General features: G+C 30.8%; 1 protein-coding gene across 1 annotated transcript; it reads left to right on the plus strand.

The window, feature by feature from the left end:
- Positions 1 to 441: 441 nt before the first annotated feature.
- Positions 442 to 7,329, plus strand: LOC8269252 (3-deoxy-manno-octulosonate cytidylyltransferase, mitochondrial). The gene is made up of 8 exons (XM_002517235.4): positions 442 to 1,048; positions 1,829 to 1,874; positions 2,608 to 2,694; positions 4,640 to 4,764; positions 4,986 to 5,125; positions 5,251 to 5,302; positions 5,406 to 5,516; positions 7,074 to 7,329. Exons 1-8 carry the CDS (start codon positions 818 to 820, stop codon positions 7,164 to 7,166), a joined length of 885 nt encoding a protein of 294 aa, XP_002517281.1. The 5' UTR covers positions 442 to 817; the 3' UTR covers positions 7,167 to 7,329.
- The last annotated feature ends 17,718 nt before the right edge of the window (positions 7,330 to 25,047 follow it).

Genomic DNA, 25,047 nt, shown 5'->3' on the forward strand with positions numbered 1-25,047 from the left:
TTCGACAAAGTAAAGTACAATGAAGCTTAAGAATCGATTTGTTGAGAGAAAGGGGGAACCAGAGAGTGAATTGAACCAAACTATAAAAACTAGGGTTCGAAATTAGAAATTCTTTTAATTTAGGATTATTTATTTGGGGGTGGGACACAAATAATTTGTTGACTAAGATTAAATAAAAAAGTCAGCAAAATATGTGTCCAGTGGAGAGTAGTTTTTTTATAAATCTGGCAGCTACATCATCAATTAACTGCCGGAATCTTCATTAGTATTAATAGAAATAATAAAAATAATAGAAGGGGTATCAAAAAGAAATAAATTGAAGATTTTGTACTAAATGAAAATAACAGTCAAAGATTTGGTACGAGCGTGGCATTTTATCCGAATTTGACCTTTTCAGCTTTTCTTTTGCTTTTTCGCCCTAGAATTATTTCCAGCACCAACAATGTTATTTCAGATTCCCTATTCGGTTCAGTGGCCTCGTTGAGAAATTTGATCTTTACTAGTGGCAAATCAATGAAAGCTCCCGCTATGGACGTATATATAAACTGCGGTGCAGTTAGCTACGAAATCGATCGTCTTGGAGCACAGAGCTTTAGATTTTTTTTTTATGGTGATTATTATATGCTGCCACATGGTAGCACGCAACGTTGCCACGTTGGCGCAGCAGGTGATAATCCTCCTTTTTAGACATAAGTCATCTGTGTTTCTCCAGTCGACGACTGGCGTTCATCACTAACAATAAATTTCGAGGTGAGACTAAATAGAGATCACTTCAATCTATAACTAATAATCTTGATTTTATCTAATTACGAGACCAATGTCAATCTGCTCATCTAATTCCTCATCCTCGTCATCTGGGTCCAAGTCATGGATTGTGCATAGTATTGTGGCTGGAGCTGCTATTGCTGTAGGTATTGGTGCTAGAGCTTATTTGTCTCGATCTAGAAAGTTTCGAAGCCGGGTTATAGGAATCATACCTGCTCGATTCGCTTCCTCTCGCTTTCAAGGCAAACCTCTTGTCCAAATTTTGGGGAAACCCATGATCCAGGTACTTGTTCCGTTCATTTCATGATTTTCTAATATTTCAGTTTTGTACGTATACATATGCTTCTTTATTGTTGTTAATGATGTGATGTAGGATCTGATATGGATTTTGAATTATTTGTCTTTAACAATGTCAATTTAACAAAATTGGTGTCCGTTCTCTGATTAACATGCTCAGTTGCCCTGAATTTTCAATTTAATGGGCTGAAAACCTACAAAGGGTAAAGCTAATAATACATATGTATCAGATCACTAAGTGTCACTTAGTATCCCAGAGAGAATGGAGATTTCAAAGAATTATGAAATGAAAATAGAATTTTCACGTTTTGTTACATTTTATTCTTTAAATTCTTATCAGGCTAATAGAATTTGCTTGGGAACTTTGAACTTGGATATGGATAGATTTGCTTAGATCTATGATTGTTTCAAGTATTATAACATGGTTAATAGGATATCCTAAATTAGATTGCTCCCAATCTGGGAACTTTCTGAAACAAACTGAAATATGTGTTCATTATTTTTTCTTTTCTTTGAGAAGAAAATATGTGTTCATTCTTAGAAACAAAGACAACTGAAATTATATGTTTCTCATTGGAGGCATTAATATGTTTATAGCATTATGCCCAGTGTATACATGGAAAGAGAGGTGCCCTAATAATACAATATCAAAATCACCTCATTAATGATGATGGATAACATAATGTATAGATCATGATAACTGTTCTCTGTCAAAACTGCTATTATATTATAGTTTTTCATGCATGATTTTGGTGATCGTGTACAGAGAACTTGGGAAAGGGCCAAACTGGCAACTACTTTGGATCACATAAGTAAGTCAATTCGCCTAAGCTTTATCTGCTTTTTATTTAGAAATGATGCAATGATTTTCTTCTTTTTTTATTTTTTTAATGTTTTGCAAGAGACAATATCTCAACTAATTTCGCTCCTGCTCTTTTTCTTCTTTTCCCTTTTTTTAAAAAAATAATCCATTAGCTGAATGCTGCTCATCTTCTTTATATGTAGTTATACTTACATTATAGTACTTGCAATTACATTAAAATGCATCCAGATGTCATGCACAAAGAAGCGTGGCTTGGAATTAATAAATTGCAAATTGTTTATGTTCTCACTCGTTACATAACACTATTATTCTTCAGGCATAGAAAAGAGAAGGTAAATTGATCAATGCTTTGAACATTAGGAAAAAAGATCTTGTTCAACTGAATCAATGAGCCAGATTGATAGAGGAATTATCTGGAGCACTTCCATCTCATTTTCTATGTGCTTAACTCTATTTATAGCTTTTGCTTGAATTCATTTTAGTGACTGGTTGACGTCTTACATTTCTTTTCTTTTCTTTTCCCCTTTGGGATGTGTAGTGGAGTGAGATTCTTTATTGTGCTAGTATTTGTAGTACTAGACTACATCTTTGATATTCAGAGCATGGTTGAAATTCTCTAGTACTAGGCTCCTAGCATTGTCATTTTCCTATTTGTACATACTTGCTTATAAATTGTATTTATCTTTTGTTTGTAATCTTTTTCATATTTGTTGCTGATGCAGTTGTGGCAACGGATGATGAAAAGATTGCAGAATGTTGTCGTGGATTTGGGGCAGATGTCATAATGACTTCAGAATCTTGTAGAAATGGTAGGCTACTTGTCATTGTTTAGGTGTAATCTATAATATTCAGACTCTTCATAATAGAAGAGGTACCCATGTCGATACAACACGACACTGGTACTAGTATGGGATCCTTCCATGACCTTTCATTTTAAAAGTGGACACGGCACACATGAAGGACACATCTTTTACATAGACAAATGAGAAAGTTATTTGCATGAAAAACTCTTGCTGGTTGCTTTTATGGAAGGAAAGATAGAGTTATTTCTTTTTTTTAATAGAATAGAAAGATGGAGAGTGGGGGTCTGCACTACCGCAAACTGAACCAAATTATAAATTTGGTTCAGTTTTTAAAAATTCGGTTTGGTTTTGGGTTTTAATCATGATAATTTTTATTATTATTGGTTCGGTTTTGGTGAAGAAAAAACCGTATACATCGAACCAACCGATTTATATAAATAAATGTTTGTCAAGTAAATAATAGTTAGATGTGACTGGCATAGTGGAAGGCGCTTTCACTTTGAGTTGATATGTCACAAATTCAATCCATGGAGGCTGCACTCTTTTTAAAACACATTTAATTTTTTCTTTTTAAATTTATTTAATGTAGTTATTAATTAATTTCTTTCTTTTTAATTACATAAATTGTGGTTCTTAAACTCAAAGATAAATCTTAGTTTTTATAATTAATAAATAAAATAAAATAAAAAAGTATATACACTATTAAAATATTTTATAAATGTGGAACACAATAATTTTTTAATTAGCTTATGAGATGAATTTAATTGCATTCATAGGTTAATTTGATAAATAAAAAATAAAAGTAAAAGTTAATGATTCGATTTAAAATACAAAAGGTATAATAAACTTGCAATAAGCTTTTCTGTTTCTATTTTATTTTACTACTTACAGAAAAGGATTATAGTAATTAATATATATATATATATATATATATATATATATATATAATCAAGAAGGGAAAGAAGTATAGAAAAAAAAACATAAAGAAAGAAATTTGAATGTTTTCTATTTTGTTTTACTATTTTTGACTAAAAGTTTAACACTTAACATTAAAATTACTTGCAGAAAATTATTATTGTAAAAGAAGTATATAAAAAGAAACATTAAGAAACAAGTTTGAAAAGTTCACTTTGGGTGTTGAACCCTGGTTCAAAAATAAAAACAGTGCCGGCCACCAAGTTAAGATGAAGACTACAACAAATCATGAACTGAAGTTATTAATATATTAAACAGTTACCGAACCAAACCAAACCGAAACTTTTCGGTTAGGTTGAATCCGGTTATATGAGATTCAGTTCAGCTTTTGTTTGTAATTTTTACACTATTTCTGTTCAGTTCATTTCGGTTCGAAAACTGAACCCACCGTTGCACATCCCTTATGCAGAGTTAAAGAAAGGCACATCTCTTTGAATTGAAAAAACAAAGTGAAATTCGCCGGCTGTTGGGAAGATAAGAACTATTATAATTGTCTTGGGATTATAATACTATATATGCATGTAAAACACTTTTCATTTAAGTAGTTGTTTTGCGTACATGTACAACAATACTATACAACTAATTATTTACTTATTTTAATTAATTAGTTAGGGTGTATCAATAAGTTTTAAATTCAAAATGAAATTTATACTTTATAAATTAATTGTTAAATTATTACTTTTTGAAAAATAATAATCGTGACACTTAACTAATATTTATGAATTGAGTTTCAAATAAAATGTAATTTAAAATTTTTTAACAATATTTAATAGTAAATTGTCATTTCTTTTGACAAGTTAAGGTGTCTGTATATGAAACATATCCCATATCCGTATCCAAATTCTTAAAAAGTGAGAAGTCTTATTCCCCTATATTTATTCATATAGGATACCCGCACCCAAGTCCAAGCAACATTGGGTGTAATTTTATTATTGCATTTGATTTTATGATAGCTACGATCTTTATTACTGTACAGGTACAGAGCGGTGCAATGAAGCAATTGGAAAACTGGAAAAGAAATATGATGTGGTTGTCAATATTCAGGGGGATGAGCCTCTCATTGAACCTGAGATAATAGATGGAATTGTTAAAGCGCTGCAGGTAAAAATAGTTAACTTACCTCTCTAGCTATATACCTTACATGCGACTGTCACATCTTATGAACAACACCTTGATCCGTTTGTAATTTTGATGCTTCAACAGCGACTTCTTTTGCACAACCTGTGAACTTCAGAGTTCATTTCAGATATAGGAATACATTATGTAGATGTGAAGTTGTGTTGAATTTCAGTGCCTAGCTATCTTATTTCATATTGGTTCAGGAAGCCCCAGATGCAGTCTTTAGCACTGCTGTGACATCTTTAAAGCCTGAAGATGCATTTGATCCCAACCGAGTGAAATGTGTGGTGGATAATCAAGGTTATGCAATCTATTTTTCAAGGGGACTCATTCCTTATAACAAGTGAGTTTGTCAATACATTGATGTATGGGTGGATTTGCTTTGTGTTCTCTTTCATCTTTTTGTTTTTGTCTCTTTTCTTTTTTATTCAGCTAGCTTATGGATATGTTTGCCTCTACTTGATACAGATCAGGGAAAATCAATCCACAATTTCCATATTTGCTTCATCTTGGAATTCAGGTATGAAAAATTCTTCCAAGATCTTCCATCCACAATTGGGTTTTGTTATGTCAACCATGTTTAATTATGTTTGGAGTAAGACTGCATTTCATATGTTTGGCAGAGCTATGATGCAAAGTTTCTAAAGATATATCCAGAGCTTCAGCCTACACCATTGCAACTAGAAGAAGATCTAGAACAGCTTAAAGTCCTTGAGAATGGGTATAAAATGAAGGTATTGTAAATTCCACTTGCCATCTTTTGTTCCTTGTGCATTACATTTATGATATTTTTAATGGTTTCTTAAAGCGTTTATCGGTACTTTAGGAATGAGTAAAAACTGAACCATTCTTCCCTTGCTGGGATAATACCAGATTAAATTTTCTTTTATATCATTTAGTGAGAGTAATGCTCTGGAACTCTATTTACTTTTTTACACTATTCCTTTCCTATTGTTTTATTTGTCTTTTTGGCTCATTGCTATTAATTTTATCTACCGGCAGGTATAAATATTTGTATAGCTAAACATGCTTAGAATGTTATTTTGATTCTGTTTCTTGTCCTGATATCGTTGTATAAAATTTGCATGAAACTCTGAAGTTTGTTTGTCATTTAGGCTGTTATGGCCTGTGATTTCTTAGCATCATTTTTTCAATACTGGTTTTTTGAGATCTAATGCTGAACTGGATATCGAACTTTTTTTAGAAAAAATAATACTTCTATAAAACAAGCGAAAACTAATATATGCTTTTGGTCTATAACTGTACACATACATTATGACCAGAAGTTTCAAAGGGGTGATTATTATGCAACTCCAGCTATTTAAGTTGGGTGGAATTGATGTTCTGTGGAAATTCAAAAGTTAAACTGTGAGACTCAAAAGATATTTATCTTATTGTTAGGATGGATGGATTCTTAACAAGCTTCAAAGTTATAACTATTAGTCCTTTAAACCCTGGTTTTAGACTAAGTTGAAGCGGATTATTTTTGATAAGGAGAGTAAATTAATACTCGAGTCATTTGTAAATGCCCAAGGACTTCTTTATAAATGTTTTGCACTCCTCTCCTATAGCTAGGAAGCACTGACACTTCCGAATGGCAGAAGTGTTTATGTCAGACACTTCTCCAATACAAATACGCACCGACACGGGTTTGTAGGTGTTGTAATGTCTTATTATTTTTATTTCTATTGACACACACAATCACAACTTAGGACCCAACACAATTTTGGAATTTTAAAATTTAGACTAACTAGTAATTTAACACCCTCTAAATTTACAGGTAATTCTATAATTAGTCCTAAAATTAAATTTTTTAATCTAATTGTCCATAATATTTTAATTCTTGATGACGTTAGAAAATATAACACGTACAAATTTGTTTTCAAATATATTTAAAGATTATTATGAAAAATAAATTAAATTTTATTTATATGAAATATATATTTTTATCGTTACATATTCTTATAATTTAAATATATTATATATTCTTTTTTTTTTTTTTTCAATTAGTGTGTCCCTTGATAATTTATTAAATATGCAAGGTTGCTTTGAATCTTAGAACTAATCTTTCTGGCTTCTTGATCGGTCCGATTCTGACAAAATCAATATGCTCACGCATCAGTAGTATATTGGTTTGTTACCATTGCATATCTGATTAGTTCTGTACTATATTTAAGTACACTTCAGGGGATTTCACGTGTTTACAGAGTACTGCTTAAATTCGCAAGGTTAATGGTGTATGTTTGTTGGAACAGGCAAATTAGTGAGTTGGAAAATAAATGGTTTTGCAGGTAATAAAGGTAGACCATGAAGCACATGGCGTTGACGCTCCGGAGGATGTTGAAAAGATTGAAAGATTGATGCGGGAACACAATGTTTTATAGTTTAATACTGTCATGAAATTACAGGTTCTATAATGTTTCATATATTACTACCGGAGAAAGGCTGCAAGTTCAGTTGTATTATGCTGTACCATTACATTTTTTTTTTTTTTTTAGAAATTGTATAGAATTTCTTTACTTAATATATTATATTGTTTTTTAAAAACTTTTTCTGAGCTATTTTTTTTGCTAAATCTGTTTTTGAGAAAAACATCAATTTTGTATATATTTTTGGGAAAACAGTTTATAAAACTAAAAAAAAAAACAAAAGAAGAAAAAGAAAAGAAATGAATATGATAATGAAAAATAATCGTGAACTTAACACGTATTAAAAAGATGAAATTTCATGGTTTTCTTTAAAATAATTTTTGTTATTACGGCTTTCTTTTCAAAAACTTGTATGATTTTTAGAAATGTTATTATTATGATTTTTTAATTTATCAGAAAAGATACTGAAACTATATTTAAAAAATTCTTAGATGGTTTGTTATTTGGTATTGTAAAATCAGTTTTTGTTTTATAGATTTTTTATTCTTTATAATTTTATAGAAAAAAGATGTCCAAAGATAGTGAATTCTATTTAACTTTCAAAATTTTGTCAAAAATATCTAAGAAAATATCGAAAAAAAATTATTTTAATTTATTTTATTATATTTATATATTATTATAAAGTCAGTTAAATAAAATAAATTTATTATTTTTATTTTATATTTTTATATTTAGTATTCGTGGAGTGAATGATATTATATGTTTTTATAGCGAATTAGTGTGTTTTGATGATATGAATATATGATTCAAAAAATATATCATGTAATATAAAAAATATATTATAATATAGTTAAGAATAAATTAAAATAAAATTAAAAGTCATATAAAAATATTAACCATATATTAAAAAAATATCAATAAAATATCAAAAATAATTATAATGCAGTTTTAAGAAAATTATTTAAATAAATTCTTTTTAAATTTTTGTAACAAAGAATATTTTAGCTGTAAAAATAAAATCTTACATGTCATTTCCCATATATTTGTGAAACACTATTAAAAATCCATCACTACCATATTAAGGTTTTAATCTCTCTCTATACTTTTCTAAAACCCTAAAGGAATTTAAGATTTTATAAATTTGAGAATGAAGAAATTCATAGGTCTATGAAGAGCCTAAACTCAAGAATTGAAGTTATTATTATTATTATTATTATTATTATTATAAATGGTTTTAACAACTCCCTCATATTAGTCTTAAAATAGCAATTTCTATTTTAAGTCTTTCTTCATCTTCCTCTTTCTATTTATTCTTTTTCATTTACTCAATTCATGTTGTAAGAGATATGGCTAACATCTGCAGTTACTGTCGTTGCAAGGCAAATTGGCCTTCCCAACTCAGCCACGCACCGGATTTCTACCCTGTTTGACAAATTTTTTACCAAATGCCATGCATCACCTCAAATTTGATCTAAAATGTAAAAGACTAGAAAAATAAGAGCATTCCAACCATACTCTCTATGTCTTTTTATTAAATTAAAAATAATTAATTTTTTATTATAATTTATTTTAAAATATGTATGTATTACAATAATATTTCAAATTTTATTTTTTAATTAATTTTTTATTAATAAAATAAAAAAATATAACAAGGAAAAAAATATAACTTAAAAAAAATGAAAAAAAATAAAAAAGAGAATTAACAAAATAATAGTGATTGTTGTCACACTTACTACATAAATAGTGAACTAGCAGGCTGTTATAAAAATTGGATGTGTTGATTGGCCTTTATACGTATAAAGGCCAAATATCATACATATGAGGTAAAAAATTTAGAGAAGATTACACCTGGCACGTTTCTTTTCCTTACGTTACTTTTTATGCACTTTTTATTCTTCTTTTCTTTTAATGTTTTTAGCTGGTTATGTTCTTTTTTTGCCTCTTATCATTTTTAGCACTAAATCCAGTTCTCTCGCAGGATTTTCTTCCTTAGATACTCTCTGATTGCACAATTCTTTTTATGTTTTTCTTTTGTCTTTTTTTTTTTGTTTCAATTTTTTTCTAATTTTCCATTATTTATTGATTTTTAGAGATTCAGTTCTTTATGCAAGTAGTTTTTAAATTTTATTTTCTAGTTTTGTCATAGTATTATAGTTAATACTTGATTATCTATGTTTAAAAAAATTATATGAAACTTTTCTATAGTTGTCTATGTTTAATTTTTTAAAATAATTTATTGTTTATCCTTAATTATTTTGATTTTAGGTATATATATTTTCTATTATTTTGTTGTATATTTAAATTTTGTTGTTTGTACACTTATAATATACCTTTATACCTTTATGGCATTCTTTTTTATGTTTTTTTATTTTTTTGTCTAATTTTTATTATTTGTATATTATAATATACCTTTATACACTCTTTATATACTTATTACTATATAATATTTTAATCTATTTAATTTCTTTTATTTTTATTTAATTGATGTTGTTTATATACTTACAATATACATCCGTATAATTACTATATACTTATTATTGATAATTTTTTAATGCTTTTGTTCTTTTTGTTGTTTGTTTATTTTATATTATTTATATATTTATAGTATACTTATGTATACTTACTATATACTTACTATTATATATTCTTTTAATTTTCTATTTATTTTTTATTTATTTAGTTTATGTTGTTTATATACTTATAGTATATCTTTTGTATATTCATTATAAACTTATTAGTATATACTCTTTTAATATTTTTTGCTTATTTTTTTTGTTTATCTAAGTTTTGTTATTTGTATACTTACAGTATATCTCTGCATATTCATTATGTGTTTATTATTGTATGATTTTTTAATTTTTTATATTATTTTTCTAAGTTTTGTTGTTTATATACTTATAATATATCTTTGTGTACTCATAATATATTTATTATTTATACACCTTTTATAAGATATATATACTCATTATATACTTCATCTTATTTATATTAAGTTTCATAACATTTTTGTTTTGGTTGATTCTAAGTTGATTTATGGTTTAGTTTGATTTAACTTTAAATGTTTCTATTAATATTCATCAGTTCTATTTGTCCTTTTTTCATATTTATTAATTTTTTTATTTTTTTATTATTTTGTAATTGTGACAATATAAAGTAAAAACTGAAGATTATTTTATTGGAAAGATTGCCAATTATTTGGTTTACAAGAAGATAAATGTTATTAAAAGGATATTATCGGCTGCCCAATTAGAACTTTTTAGGAATGCTTGTTTTAGATATTTTCTAATTATTCCTAATTTTAAAGTTCAATTATAGTTGATTCACTCACTGCTTTTGAAGGAGGTTAATCAGTTTCGAGATGATGATTTATGGGTAAATATTGATGGAGCTAGGTTGAGGTTTGGAATTGAAAAGTATGCTTTGATAATTAGCTTAAATTGTTAAGGTACATCAAATAAGATGGATTATGCTAGTAAATATAATTCGTTGTTAGAGAAGTACTTTCCCGATGTTAAGGGACTTACTAAGCAATCTTGAAAGAGTATTTTTTAATAATGAGGTGGAGTGACAATAATGAAGATATTGTCAAGTTGGTTGTTTTATATTTCATTCATCTTTTTTTATTGAGTTGACCTTATATTAAGTATCTTGATAAGGAGTACTTCAAATTGGCTGGTAATGGTGATTATAAGAATAAAGCTTAGGGAGGAATATTTTTGATGTTACTATAGACTCCTTAAAAAGACAGGTTATTGGTAAGGAAACGAAGTTGAAAGATGAGAATAATAAGGAGAAACGCCATAATTTGTTTTATAGGCAGATTGTCTCCCTCTAACTTTCCAACTCTGGTTCTGCGAATGTTATCCATGTGTTGCTGGAAAGATTTGTGTTTTATTCGATATAAAGATTCCTCATATTATTTCTTCTTTTGTAATTTTTATCCTGTTTTATTTTGAGTTGATTTTTAGTTTTTCTTTTATAGTTGAAGCTGAAGAACATAACTCCTCGTATTGAAGAGCAAGAAAAGTTGAAATTGAATGACTTTTTTTATAAGGAAAAATTTCAGGATGTTGAGGAAGAGAATGAAGATTCTAATAATGATTTTGAAGAATATTTCTATTGTTCTTCTAAATCTATGAACTATCCACTTCAACGCAACAAAAAGATAGTACTTCTTTTATTAAATTTGAGAAGAAGTTGGATGCTATTGTATCTAAGCATAAGAGATTAAGTAATGAGAAAAAGCATATAGTTGATAATATTAACTCATTGAGGAGTTGGTTAGAAAGACAATTTGCTTATATCTTTCTTGAATTTTCTTAACTCAAAACTAAAATTTTTGTTGGTTATCACGGTGTTTCTAAATTTGGTGGTACAGATTTTGTTCTAATATGATTTTTTATTTTTTATTTGTCTTTTATATAATTATTGTATACCTTTTATATTCTTATGTCTCACTTGTCCGTATCTCAATATTATTAGTAAATAATTATTTCGAAAAAAATAAATAGTAGTATATACTCTTTATATACTCATAATATACTCACAGTATACACTTTACTGTTACATTTTCTTTATATATTTCTTCTATATATGTTTTTATTAATTATTTTTCACATATTAATTATAATTAATCATAAAATATAAATAATTATTACGTTAATGTATATTGATTTAGCAAATATATTTATTTTATTTGATTTAGAAACAATAGTTGATAAACCTGATATACTCCCTATATACTCAAAGTATATTATTTACTATCAAGAAATAAATAAAATATCTTATCTTTAAAATGGTCTTTAATATAATATTTAAAAGAAAATTTAACAATCTCTAAAAATATTCTACTATTAGGTAGTTTTTATACATAGTTTATTTTTGCATGTCTTTATGTTGTGTCCCACTTGTCAGCATCTCCTGCATTTGATTTAATTCTTTCTTTTCCATGTTGACTTTGCTCTTCTTTTATTTGTTCTTTTGATTTTACTTTGTCTTCTAGTGCTAACACTTTTATTTTTTTGATATCATCTGGTATATTCCATATGTTTTCATTTCCAACGAGGTATACTATTAACTCATATATAGCAGGCATCATCTCTCTTATGTAGTAATGTGAACAATAATCATCAGGATTTTGGTTCATTTCCTTCATTATTGCCATTGCATGTGGACATGACAACTCCTTCATTTGAAACCTGTTACAAATACATTTTTTGTCTTTCAAGTTTACCACATTTGATATTTCTTTTTCAAATACTTCGAACAAATTCTCATTTGTTGGTTTGACCTGAAGAATCAAATTTCAAAGAGCTAAAAACATAATATCTAATTTTAAATATAATTTTTTTATAAGTATAATATATTGATAATATAATCAAATTATATTTAAAATATACGAACTAGTATTACATTTATATGTTTACCTTAAATTTTAGAGATTGAATGTAGTTGTTATTAATCATTTGCTCCGGTTTTACTGGTAGCTTTGTGAAAGTTGCTTTTGCGATATTTCTATTTGTGGAAGTCCGCTCTTATACTATACCTCGTAAATACTATAATAATAGTGTAGTTGGTAGCTCCCGAACTGCTCTATTTGATGCATTTAGAGACTCTGCTATATTTGATGTCATGGTGGAGTATTTGTATTTTCAGAGTAAATTCTTGACCATTTATTATAACCGATACTATTAAGATATGTTTTATTATTTTATTAACCTTTTCTAGCTCTTTTATGTAAGTATCAAATTGTTGCTTTTATGTATGATCTAGCAGCTCCAAAGAATGATTTTCTAATCTTTTGTGAGTTTCTTTTGAATTTTGATTTCAAGTTATTTAATAAGTTATATATACAAACTCTATGTGTTGCTTCAGGACATATCTTCTTGCAAGATTTCTATATGTTCTCCTATCTATCAGAAATTATGCATATGCTTTCTCTTATAGCAAATGCTTGTCTTATGTTTGTGAAGAACCACTCCCAAGACAAATCATTTTTGGACTCTACTCTACTATTGAAATGCAAGTGGAAATATCTTACCTCCTGCATCTTTTGTACTTGCTGTGAGTAGAGTGCCTCCATATGTTGTCTTTAAAAAAGTGCCACCATCAACTATTATTGGTTTACAATATTTCCGTCATCTTATAAATGCTTCAATTTCCATGAACATAGAAAGGAAGAAGTCACCATTTGTCCTTAGTTCATGAATAATACTGGAATTTATTTTTTTTATCATAAATAAGTAATTTGGTACCTTTTGATAGGATTCATCGGGCTTTCTTCTAATCAATTCTAATACTTTTTTCTTTGACTCTTATGCTTTTGCATAATTTCCACCATTCCATACTCATTCTTCATGTCTCTTACTATATCTGATGGGGTATATATTATTTTAATGTTGAGGTATTTAGACTTGAGGCATTCTCTCACTAAACTCGTTGTGGCTTGCCTTTAATCCTCAATTTTATTTCTAATGGATAGGTGTGATTGTTGTTGAACCTTTTGATCTTGAACATGCTTGTTCTCCCATTCTTTGATGCTCTTAAAAATCACTTGCAATTCTAATCCAAATAATTCAAGTAATACTGTTTTTGACAAAATCTAGTAACCTTGTATCGGAAGTGGTTATTTATTGTGTAAAAACTCATGGTAGCTTTATTGTCTCTTTATCCATAAAGACTTGATAAAATTTAACTTGTAAATGTCTTAGATTTGTTATGATTGTTGATTCTTCAATTGCATATTCACTTTCTACTTTTTTTCTACAATAGCTCTTGTTATCAAATTTGCATAATCTATCTTATTTGGAACATCTTGATTTATTGAGAGATGTCTTAAGATTGATTATTCAGTCAATATATAGATGTCACGACCCCATCCTTGGGCCCGTGACCGACACTAGGGAATAGATAGGTGTAAGGCCACCGAATCCCGTAGTAAGTCTGACACTCACTAACTCAATCAAATCTCATCTCAATTAATACTATTGATTCCACAATTTCGTAACCATTAAATTTACAATTAATTCGGTCTGCTAGAAAAATTAGGCGAGACCCAAAACTCAGAAAATTTACAACTGATACCTCTACTATTACTACTGCGGAGAATCTAAGATTTACCAATTTACATACCAAATCAAATACATCACCTGATGATGAATGAGTCGGGTTACTAGATAAGAGTCCCAGGAAGACTAACAGTCACGGATCTGAAAAAAAAAATTGAGACAGTCAGTCTCGAGAGTGAGTTAAAATCAAATAATCTAGAGACTATTGCAGTCTTCACAGAAAATATTAATTATTCGAATCAGTATATCAAACCATGCACGTAAATACAACTCAAATTATAATCATACCATAATAAATAAATAAATAAATAAATAAATTTTTACTTTTATGGGACGAGTGGCTTAGTAGAACCCTAATCCCCAAATTCTAGTAGCCTTTTGGCTCTCTTGATCCAATAAGACTGGCGCCCAGAGAGCAATGCTCGACTAGGGACCTTTACTCCGGCATCTCATTCCAATAGATGGCGAGAGAAGCTCGACCAGGGTCCTTAACTCCAGTCCGGTCACTTAATATTCAAATAAGTCGGCGCCTAGAGAGTCAAGCTCGACCAGGGTCCTTTACTCCGGCATCTCACTCAAATCAGCCTAGAGAGCCATGCTCGACTAGGGCAAAACTCATAATAATCTTATTACCGAATTTACTCAAATCAGCCCAGAGAGCCATGCTCGACTAGGGCGAACTCATAAAAATCTTATTACCCGTCCATGATCATTACCGGTGCGCACGTGATCCTGATGTAACCCATCAGGCGGCATGTTCTACAAGCCACATTTCCCAAATCGCAATCACCACATTTAATAAATATTATTGTCTAAAGAAGTCATTCAACCATATCAAAATATCGATTAACAATTTAGAGTAAGACATTATGCAACTCATGTGGAAAACTGATAATATTTGGTATTATTATAACATTACTATAATAATACTTATATTATCTGCAATAATTAATAATCTAGTGAAATCATTTATTTTGCGATACTAACAATCATATCAAGCATAAATTCTAAAATAGCATATTAAAATCAGACTTAGCAATAGTGCAATGATTAAATGACTTTAACTCACAGAATTGGGCGACCTCCTAGCTCTGGTTCGGTGCCTCGGTTGGAGCAAGCCGAACAGACAGATCATCTAATCACGGAAAATAATTTATCAAAATGCTGAAACAATCGATCATCAATCCTAGGTCTAGACTCATAAGACTGACTGTCTAAGAATCTCGACTCGGTAAATTCTACCGAAAATGCAGCAAAACCTCCCCTACAATATGAACATTTACCTCTCGTAAAACGGGTCCAGGACCTGCCAGAAAAACACTTCAAAATATCCAACAATTTAAACAACAGGAGTCGGGTCCCCAAACTTCACTATTTTCCGGACTCCACTACACAGCACAAAACACGAGGCAAGCAACTGACAGACAATTATTTTTTACTCACAAATATCATCAAATACTCAATATAATCCAATAGACACAAAATTAAACCAAGAATTTCTAAAATTACAGGCCAGAGAAAATTACCGAGACGCTCGGTCGCTCGGTCGACTCGCCTCCAGCTGCCGGAGTCCGATCGACGATCCGAACTCACCATCGGACTCGAAACGACGCGCTGACGATGATCTCCACTTCCAATTTTTCAATCTGACACCCGATCGTTTGGAGAGATTTGCGGACGATCTCGGCCGTCGATTTGCAAACGATGTCCAATCGCCACGAAACCGGTGCCATTTCGAAGCTTCAACTGAGGAGAGTCGAGATACGTCCTCTGATCGTCTATCCTGGGCCGGAGCTCGCCGGAAAACACGACCGCCACCACTTCGCCGGAACTCCCTCCTCCGGCCACCAAAACTGACGCCGCCACCGCCAAAATGAAGTTCTCTTCGAGGGGAGCCGATCGCCACCGAGATCGGCCAAAAACAGCCGGAACGACGCTCGGAAGCCGCTGCCACACTTAGCGCGATTCCGCCGCCTCACGCCGCCACTTCCGGCCATGATCTTGCCTCACCGACGGCCTTGACGCCGGTGGCATCACGCTCGGCGGTCGGCCGCCACGGCCGGATGATTTAAAGACTGTGTCACGACCCCATCCATGGGCCCATGACCGACACTAAGGAATGGGTAGGCGTAAGGCCACCGAATCCCGTAGTAAGCCTGACACTCGCTAACTCAATCAAATCTCATCTCATTTAATATTATTAAAGCCATGAATTATCTTAATAGTTACATTTTACATCATTACTTCGGTCTGCCATAAAAATTAGGCAAGACCCGAAACTCATAAAATTACAACTGATGCATCTACTATTACTACTGCGGAGAATCTAAGATTTACCAATTTACATACCAAATCAAATACATCACCCGATGATGAAGGAGTCGGATTCTTGAATAAAGTCGGGGAAGACTATGATCACGAATCGAAAAGCGATAAGAATGGAGACTCGGTCTCGAGAGTGAGTTAAAATCAAATAATCTAAGGACTATTGCAACCTTCACATGATATATTAATTATTCAAACAATATACCAATTTCTGAACATAATTACAATCATAATATATATAATCATACACTATAATAATAAAATGATAAAAAAGAGAGAGAATAAATAAATAAAGACATATTTTTACTTTCACGGGACGGGTGGCTCAGTAGAACCCTAACCCCAAATTCTAACAGCCATTTTAGCTCTCTTAATCCAATAAGACTGGCGCCCAGAGAGCAATGCTCGACCAGGGACCTTACCTCCGGCAATTTACTCAAATCAGCCCAGAGAGCCATGCTCGACCAGGGCAACCCATAAAAATCTGATTACATGTCCATGATCATTACCGGTGCGCACACGGTCCTGATGTAACCCATCAGGCAGCATGTTCTACAAGCCACATTTCCCAAATTGCAATCACCACATTTAATAAATATTATTGTCTAAAGAAGTCATTCAACCATATCAAAATAATGATTAACAATTTAGAGTAAGACATCATGCAACTCATGTGGAAAACTGATAATATTTGGTATTATCATAACATTACTATAATAATACTTATATTACCTTTAATAATTAATAATTCAGTGAAATTATTTACGTTGCGATACTAATAACCATATTAAGCATAAACTTTCAAAATAGCATATTAAATTCAGACTTAGCAATAGTGCAACAATTAAGTGACTTTAACTCACAGAATTTGGGCGACCTCCTAGCTCTGCTCCGGTGCCTCGGTTGGAGCGAGTCGAACAAACGGACAATCGAGACGCTCGATCGCTAGGTCGACTCGCCTCCAGCCGCCGGAGTCCGATCGACGATCCGAACACATCATCGGACTCACAACGACGCGCTGATGACAATCCCCTCTTCCGATTTTTCGATCCGACACCCGATCATCCAGAGAGATTTTCAGACGATCACGGCCGCCGGTTCGCAAACGGAGCCCGATCGCCATGAAACCGGTGCCATTGCGAAGCTTGAGCTGAGGAGAGTCGGGATACGTCCTCCGATCGCCCATCCTCCGCCGGAGCTCGCCGGAAAAGCCTAAAAATGCGGCTGCCCCCTACTTTCTCTCTCCACCGGATCTTCCGTCTCCGGCCACCACAGGCGTGGCCAAAGAAAGCGGCTTGGAAGCTCTCTCAGGGAGCCGATCGCCACCAAGATCGGTAGGAAGCGGCGACAGCCTGGAAGCCGCGCCACCGCACGCGATTCGGCCAAGCTATTGCCTTGCGCCGCCATGGAGCCGCCATACGTCGTACACCCGCGCCTCGGCTGATCGTCGCGGAAGGACACTGCAGCTCTCTGTCTCTCTCTCTCTTCCTCTCTTCTTCCCCGATTCTTTTCCTTTCAATATCGACATTTTGCCCCTGAACTTTTTCTTATTACAGTTTGGTCCCTCAACTTTCTTAATTGTTTATAATTTCATCCAGCAGAACTCCAATTTAACCCCTAAACTTTCTTTTAGCCTTTCAATTAAGCCCCTAAATAATTAATTTGGGCCAAATTAGAATTATGAAAAATCCACAATTACAAAAATACCCCTGACCGACATATTTATTTACAAAAATACCAAACTCAGAAATTTCCATTAAAACCCCATATTAATGAAATTATACTATTAATCCTCATCCAAAAATAAATTTTCAATTTTGTCCTAACACAAAATTAATTTAAACAATAAATTTCCAACTTAAAATTTAATACTACTAATCAATTATAATACCAATTTTCTCCAACATTCTTTTATAAACATCATTTACAATTTCTACCATAACTTTTCCAATATATAATTTTACTTATATAAATATGCATTTGGGGAAAATTTGAATAACCAAAAATATATTCTACTCTTCAAATAATTTACTTAATTAATTCTTAAAATTTCAACTAATTGGGTATAGAAAAATAATTCATTTATTTGTCTAACATTAAAATTCAAAATTTGTATTTAAATCATTCCAATTAAACCGAATAAAAATAAAGCTAAAATTTAACTTAAATAAAAACTCATTATTAAATATATAAAAATTTCGGGTATTACAACCTGGCTCCTCCTTCTTCTTCTTCCGCTTCCTCTCTCTCTCCCCTTCCTTCTTCCTCGATTTTCTTTCCTTTCAATATCGACATTAGGCCCCCAAACTTTTACTTATTATAATTTGGTCCCTCAACTTTCTTAATTACTTACAATTCCATCCAGCAAAATTCCAATTTAACCCCTAAACTTTCCTTTAGCCTTTCAATTAAACCCCTAACTAATTAATTTGGGCCAAATTAGAATTATTGAAAATACATAATTACATAAATACCCCTTACCGACATATTTATTTACAAAAATACCAGACTCACAAATTTCCATTAGAACCCCATAAAAATAAAATTATACTTTTAATCCTTATTCCAAAATAAATTTCCAATTTAGTCCTAACACACAATTAAATTAAATAACCAATTTACTAATTATTTTCCAACTTAAATTTTAATACCACTAGTTAATTAAAATACCAATTTCCCCAAAATTCTTTTATAAAAACATCATTTACAATTTCTTCCAAAATTTTCCAATATATATAATTTTATTTATACATATACATATACATTGGGGAAAAATTAGAGTAACAAAAAATATAATCTACCCTTCAAATAATTTACTTAATTAATTCTTAAAATTCCAAACTAATTGGGTTTAGAAAAATAATTCATTTAATTGACTAATATTAAAATTTCCATTAAATCATTTTAAATTAAACCAAATAAAAACAAAGCTAAAATTAACTTAAATAGAAACTCATTATTAAATATATAAAAATTTTGAATATTACAATAGATTTATCCCTATTGAAGCAAAGTAGTTGATTTATGATTGAATCCTTGTAGTAGTTATACACAAAGGTTATTTGGTGAAATTACTCTTTGTCTTTTTCAATTCTAGGTAAAATAGAAGGCTTGCATTGTCTTATATGGATAACCTTGTTTTACTTGATATCAAATCTCTAGTTTAGTTTTGCTCCATATTAATTTTGATTTGTTCTGATATTATTTGCATGAAGTTCACAAAGTTGATGTCCTTTGGTAATAGAATGCTCTTTACATCAAAGTTTATGTATTTGATAATTTCTTTCCAATGTCCGTGTGGTGAAGAAAAATAGGTATTGTTGCCATGTCTATACATGAGAAAAAATATAAAAAATTATTTCATAATCAGTAACAGTCATCGCAGTATAATATACTCCAAACATACTAGTTATATACTCATCATATATCTTTAACTGTTTACTTTTAAATATGTTCTATATACTTATTGTAAATATATACATATTGTATACCTCCATATACTCATTAATTCTCGATATATAAATTTTGTACAACATATATATGAATCAGAAATGATTTAAATATTAATTTTCTACAATTTCACAATATATACTTATTATCTATCTCTATATATTAATGTTATACTTTTTAATGTATATTATTTTTTCTCCTAATATATACTTTTTGTATATTTATTATATATTCTTTACTATAACTTTTAAAATTTATTTTATATTTTATTTCAAAATACTTTTTATAATCTATTATTGATTTATTCTTTATTATTTATTCTTTATTATTTACATTAATATAATAGTCAATACATGTACTTTATAGGATATATATCAATAATACATGAGTTTGAATTTATTTTTTGTAAAATTTTAAAAGATTTAGTTATAGGATATCTCTGTATTCTCATTATATATAATTTTCTAGATTTTTTTGTATATAAATTTTGATTACTTATCTTTAGATCTGAGAATTTAAATTCCTTAATCATCTTATTCTACATGTAAGTAGTTAAGTAATCATATAATATACTTGTTTTGAAGAGTTTTAATATATTTTTTTTCCAAACACAAGAAATCAAAACTATAGATGGACGAGATTAGGTTACCTATTTCCAGCTTTTTGTTCTCTCATTTTTGTTGTTTATTACAGATCGTTTATTGCATATTTCTTGAGATTTTGATGTAGCGATTTTGTTTGAAGTAGTTGCTGCGATTATTTGTCTTTTGGATCCGTTATTTTTAGGAAAACATGTGCTTTTACATGTGTTATATAAAAGTAAGTTTGTTGGCTTTGGAGCGTATTTTTATATAATTTTGAATAAATGTATGAAAATTAGGCATCTCTATATAAAAAAGGAAAAGAAAATTATTATGTAATCTTTGAGGATCGTTATAATTTATAAGTCCAATTCTACATTTTTGAATAAATATTTCCCTAACATTTTCTTATGTCAAATATTACTATTCCCCTCCTTTTGTTTTATTCTATTAGGCAATTCAATCAAAAGATTTAAGTAATAAAAAATTCATTTTAATCCTTAAGCTTATGACCAAAATTGAATTTGTTTAAAAATTACACGAAGTTTCAAATTAAGGACACCTCATACAATTTATCAATATCAAAGTTGAATTAGCAATAGGAAAATTAGCTTAGGATTTGCTTTTAGAGCAGCTGTATATAACCAATCTAGTCTAGCCCAATTACATATTACACTTTGGATTTTCAGTCTTTAGACCTAATGGACTACTTATTATGATTAAGCCTATTCGTTGTGATCCCAATTCTAGTTAAGCTTAAGCCCTAACTAAACATGCTAAAGCCTGCAAAGTCTACTTAGATGTTAGGGTTTCAGACCTAGTTTATGTTGATTAGCCTATTAGGCTACCAGATTCATATTGGATCCAGTTTTCACCCTACATCTATATGGCCTATTTTATTTAATCAATCATATAACACATATTTAATTAACTATGCAATAAACAAAATAAAGGCAAAAAGTAAAACTTAATTATTACAATCCGGCCTACAACTACGATTATGAAAAGAAAAGACCTAAAAACTATGCAGAAACCGAAATACATCAAAAATCATCTAAAAAATAGAAAAAATATTAATGGATGGGCTTGAACAATCGATCGGCTCTATATCTAGAGCCGATTGGCTTAACATAGAGCCAATTGGCTCTACACTGAGTCGATCGGTTCTAGGGCTCCAGGTTAGCTTTCGTCAATCCTTCAGTACATTTTAGTGTCTCTAAAGTTGAATTTCACATGCACAAACAGTAAAGTCAATTAGAATAAAATAAAATAAAATAAAAATATTAGAATAAAAGCAGCAAAAGTCAATTGAATGATCAAAATCCTAAACTGATAAAAAAATCCTAAGTACAATAAATTAACGGATAACACATCATTCATGATTATATTAAACATATTTAATTATCTAAGCATAATGGAAACATAGATCTAATCATTACACTTATAAAATGTTTCTAATTGGATCCAAAATCCTAGTTGGCAAAATATTATATTTCAAAATCCTTGAGTTCTTACTATCATATTCAAAATCTAATAATTATGCATATTCATTAAAACTCTAATATAATCATATTGATCATAAATCAAAATTCTAATCATGTTTCTAATAAAAAATAATCAAAAGAAAATAAAAAAAGAATGAAAGAACCGATTTTATGATGATAGTGAATGTATGATTGAAGGAATCCTCAGGTTGTTAATGTAGTTGATAGATCTGCGAGTCTCAGGCAATGAGGATGCAGTTGAGTTGAAGACTGGGTAGGAATCCAGTGTTGGATCTGGTATAGAGAAATCTTCTATTATTTAAAAATAGGTTTCCAAAAATTATTCTTTCTTCAGTAGCTTGTTTCCTAAAACTGTTCTTCTTAGTGGTTTGAATCTTCTATTGTCAACTAAGAATGACAGTCTTTTTCTTTCTTCTCTTTGGCTTTTTTCTCTGTGTTTTCTTTATCAGTGTCTCTCAACTATTGATCTCATTTACTACCAAAACTTAGCTCTTAATTGTTAACCCTAACCTTTAACTACCTCTTCCTATTTATAGAGGTAGGGTTTCAAGGGAAACACTAAGAGAGGTGATAGATTTTAGGATTATATTGATAAATATCAAATTTTACTTTTAAAAATAAATCGTTATCGATAAAAAATAATAATTATCATCGAGTAAATCTTTTAGAATCTATATCTTAACGTAAAATCATCAGAAAAAATAACATTGGAATGCAAAAACCCAATTAGTACACAAAAGAAGTTTTAAAAATTGCAATCAGATCCCTAGACTTGTGAAAACTGTCATTTTGACTCTCAAACTTAATTTTTCTTTCAATTAGGTCCAAATTGGTTTAAAAAAGGTAATTCCAACTGGATTAACCTTGACCCTATCCTCGGATTCAACGATCCTTCACCTCTCGAGACTTAAGAAGGTAATAACTTTCATCTTAAGATTTTCTATTTTTCCCTTAATATCTAGATCCGGAAAAGGGATGCTAACAACTACCCCCAACCTGTCAAAATTGATAGACCTGCAAATTCGTTAAATAAATTAATACAAATCATAAATATCAAGAACATAACAAATGGATATGTGAGCTGAGGAAGCCACTCCTTGTAAGCTTAAACTTCGATCATTCGCCTGCTTAGATTTGAGGACTTCACCTGCTTGGGTTGAGGAATTTGCCTGCTTAGGTTGAAGACTTTGCCTACTTGGATTAAAGACTTTGCCTGCTTAGGTTAAGGACTTTGCCTTCTTTTCGAGGAACTACGCTCGTTGATTTTGGATCCACACTCATAAAATTAAGAGCTACGCCTATTGATTTGGGAACCACACCCATTTGATTTTAGGAGCCATGCTCGAACATTTAGGAACCACGCCCAATGATTTTAGGAACCACACCCGTCTAATTTAGGAGCCATGCCCATTAATTTGGGAACCACGCCCGCTGATTTGGGAGCCATGCCTGTTGATGTAGAGAACACGCCCGTTGATTTAGGGACCAAGCCTATTGATTTGAGAACTACACCCGATGATTTAGGGACCACGCCCGAGGATAAACATTTGCAGAGACTTTCCTCTAACTTCTTGGTTATTTTCTACTTTGGGATGCAATTATGTTGTAATCTCTACTTCGAGTTGTGACTTTTGGTAAATTCTCCACTTCTAGGTGTTGGACTAGTATGTGCTTTACTCTATTAGATTGTTTTTTATTATTTGAAATTTAAACTGATTCTCTACTTTTGAAAAATAGGCCAGTGAGCTTCCATTGATGGTATTCCACTTCAGAAAGTAGGTTTGTGAGCTTCTGCTTCGAGAAGTAAGCGGATAAACTTTCACTTTGAGAAGTAAACCGATATTATAAAGCAAACTAATGCATCTCCCACTTCAGAAAGCAAACTTGAGTGTAGTTCAAGAGCTTTTTGAACTTCTTTTCATTTTACTGTTATAAGTTAGCGATATATATACAAGTATACATAGAGATCTCATCAAGTAAAAGTAGTGAAGGTATGTGATATGTATTTCTAAAAATCATCCTTTAGTATTGACAGAGGCATTCCGATGCTCATCGGTAAAAGATTGACGCTTTGACAAGTAGGTTGTCTACTCTTTGGTCACAAGTTATAGAGCAAATAGAAAATGATAAAGACGATGATGCATATTAAAAATCTAAAAGTCATGGTGACGACAAGAAGTACAGATTTAGAGATAACTCAAGCATGGAAGGACTGGATCATTTTGCCTTAGGGTTGTACTGATACTTGTGCAATGATAATTGGCTTCGCAACAATCTCATATAGATAAAAAACCAAATCTCTTTTCTTTTCTTACTTTTATGCCCTAACTTTTGTCTAAGCTGCCCTTTCAGGTTTTCAACTTAGCAGGCTAATGTCTTAACTTTGCCTAAGCTGCCCTTTCAGATTTTCAACTTAGCAGACTCTATTTTTGCCTAAGCGCCCTTTCAAGTTTTCAATTTAGCATATTCTTTTCTTTATACTTTTCTTTATTTTCTATTTTTATAGATTTAGTTGTGCAAGAAGCTCCAACTGGTGGTAGTTTAAGAGAAATTACTAAGTACAAGTCAAAGAATTTGCGGACTAGCATTACTATCAAGCAAGGAACTGACTTCACTAGTGAGGACTGAGTTTACTAGATGAAGACCTGCCAAACACCCTTATCCTATGGATTTGTCCTTGGTGGAAGATCTAATATATCACTTTACGAATATACATGGCATGTGTTCTTTTGCCATGACTTTGAGAGTCTACTTTCTATACCCCATCCAGGCTCTGCCATCAATAGCTTATTTTAGAATACCCACCTGACTTTGAAGGTTTCCTATGGAGGTATGATTTTTAAGCCAGATTGAGAGGTTGTGGCTTGCTGATTGAGTGAGCGTGATGGCACGATTGATGAAGTGCTATAAATTCTTGGATTTTCCCTTGAGAAACACAAGAACAAAAGTCGAAGAGAAAAATGACCTT

This window comes from Ricinus communis, chromosome 10 (genome assembly GCF_019578655.1).
Source record: "Ricinus communis isolate WT05 ecotype wild-type chromosome 10, ASM1957865v1, whole genome shotgun sequence".
NCBI classification, from domain to species: Eukaryota; Viridiplantae; Streptophyta; class Magnoliopsida; order Malpighiales; family Euphorbiaceae; genus Ricinus; species Ricinus communis.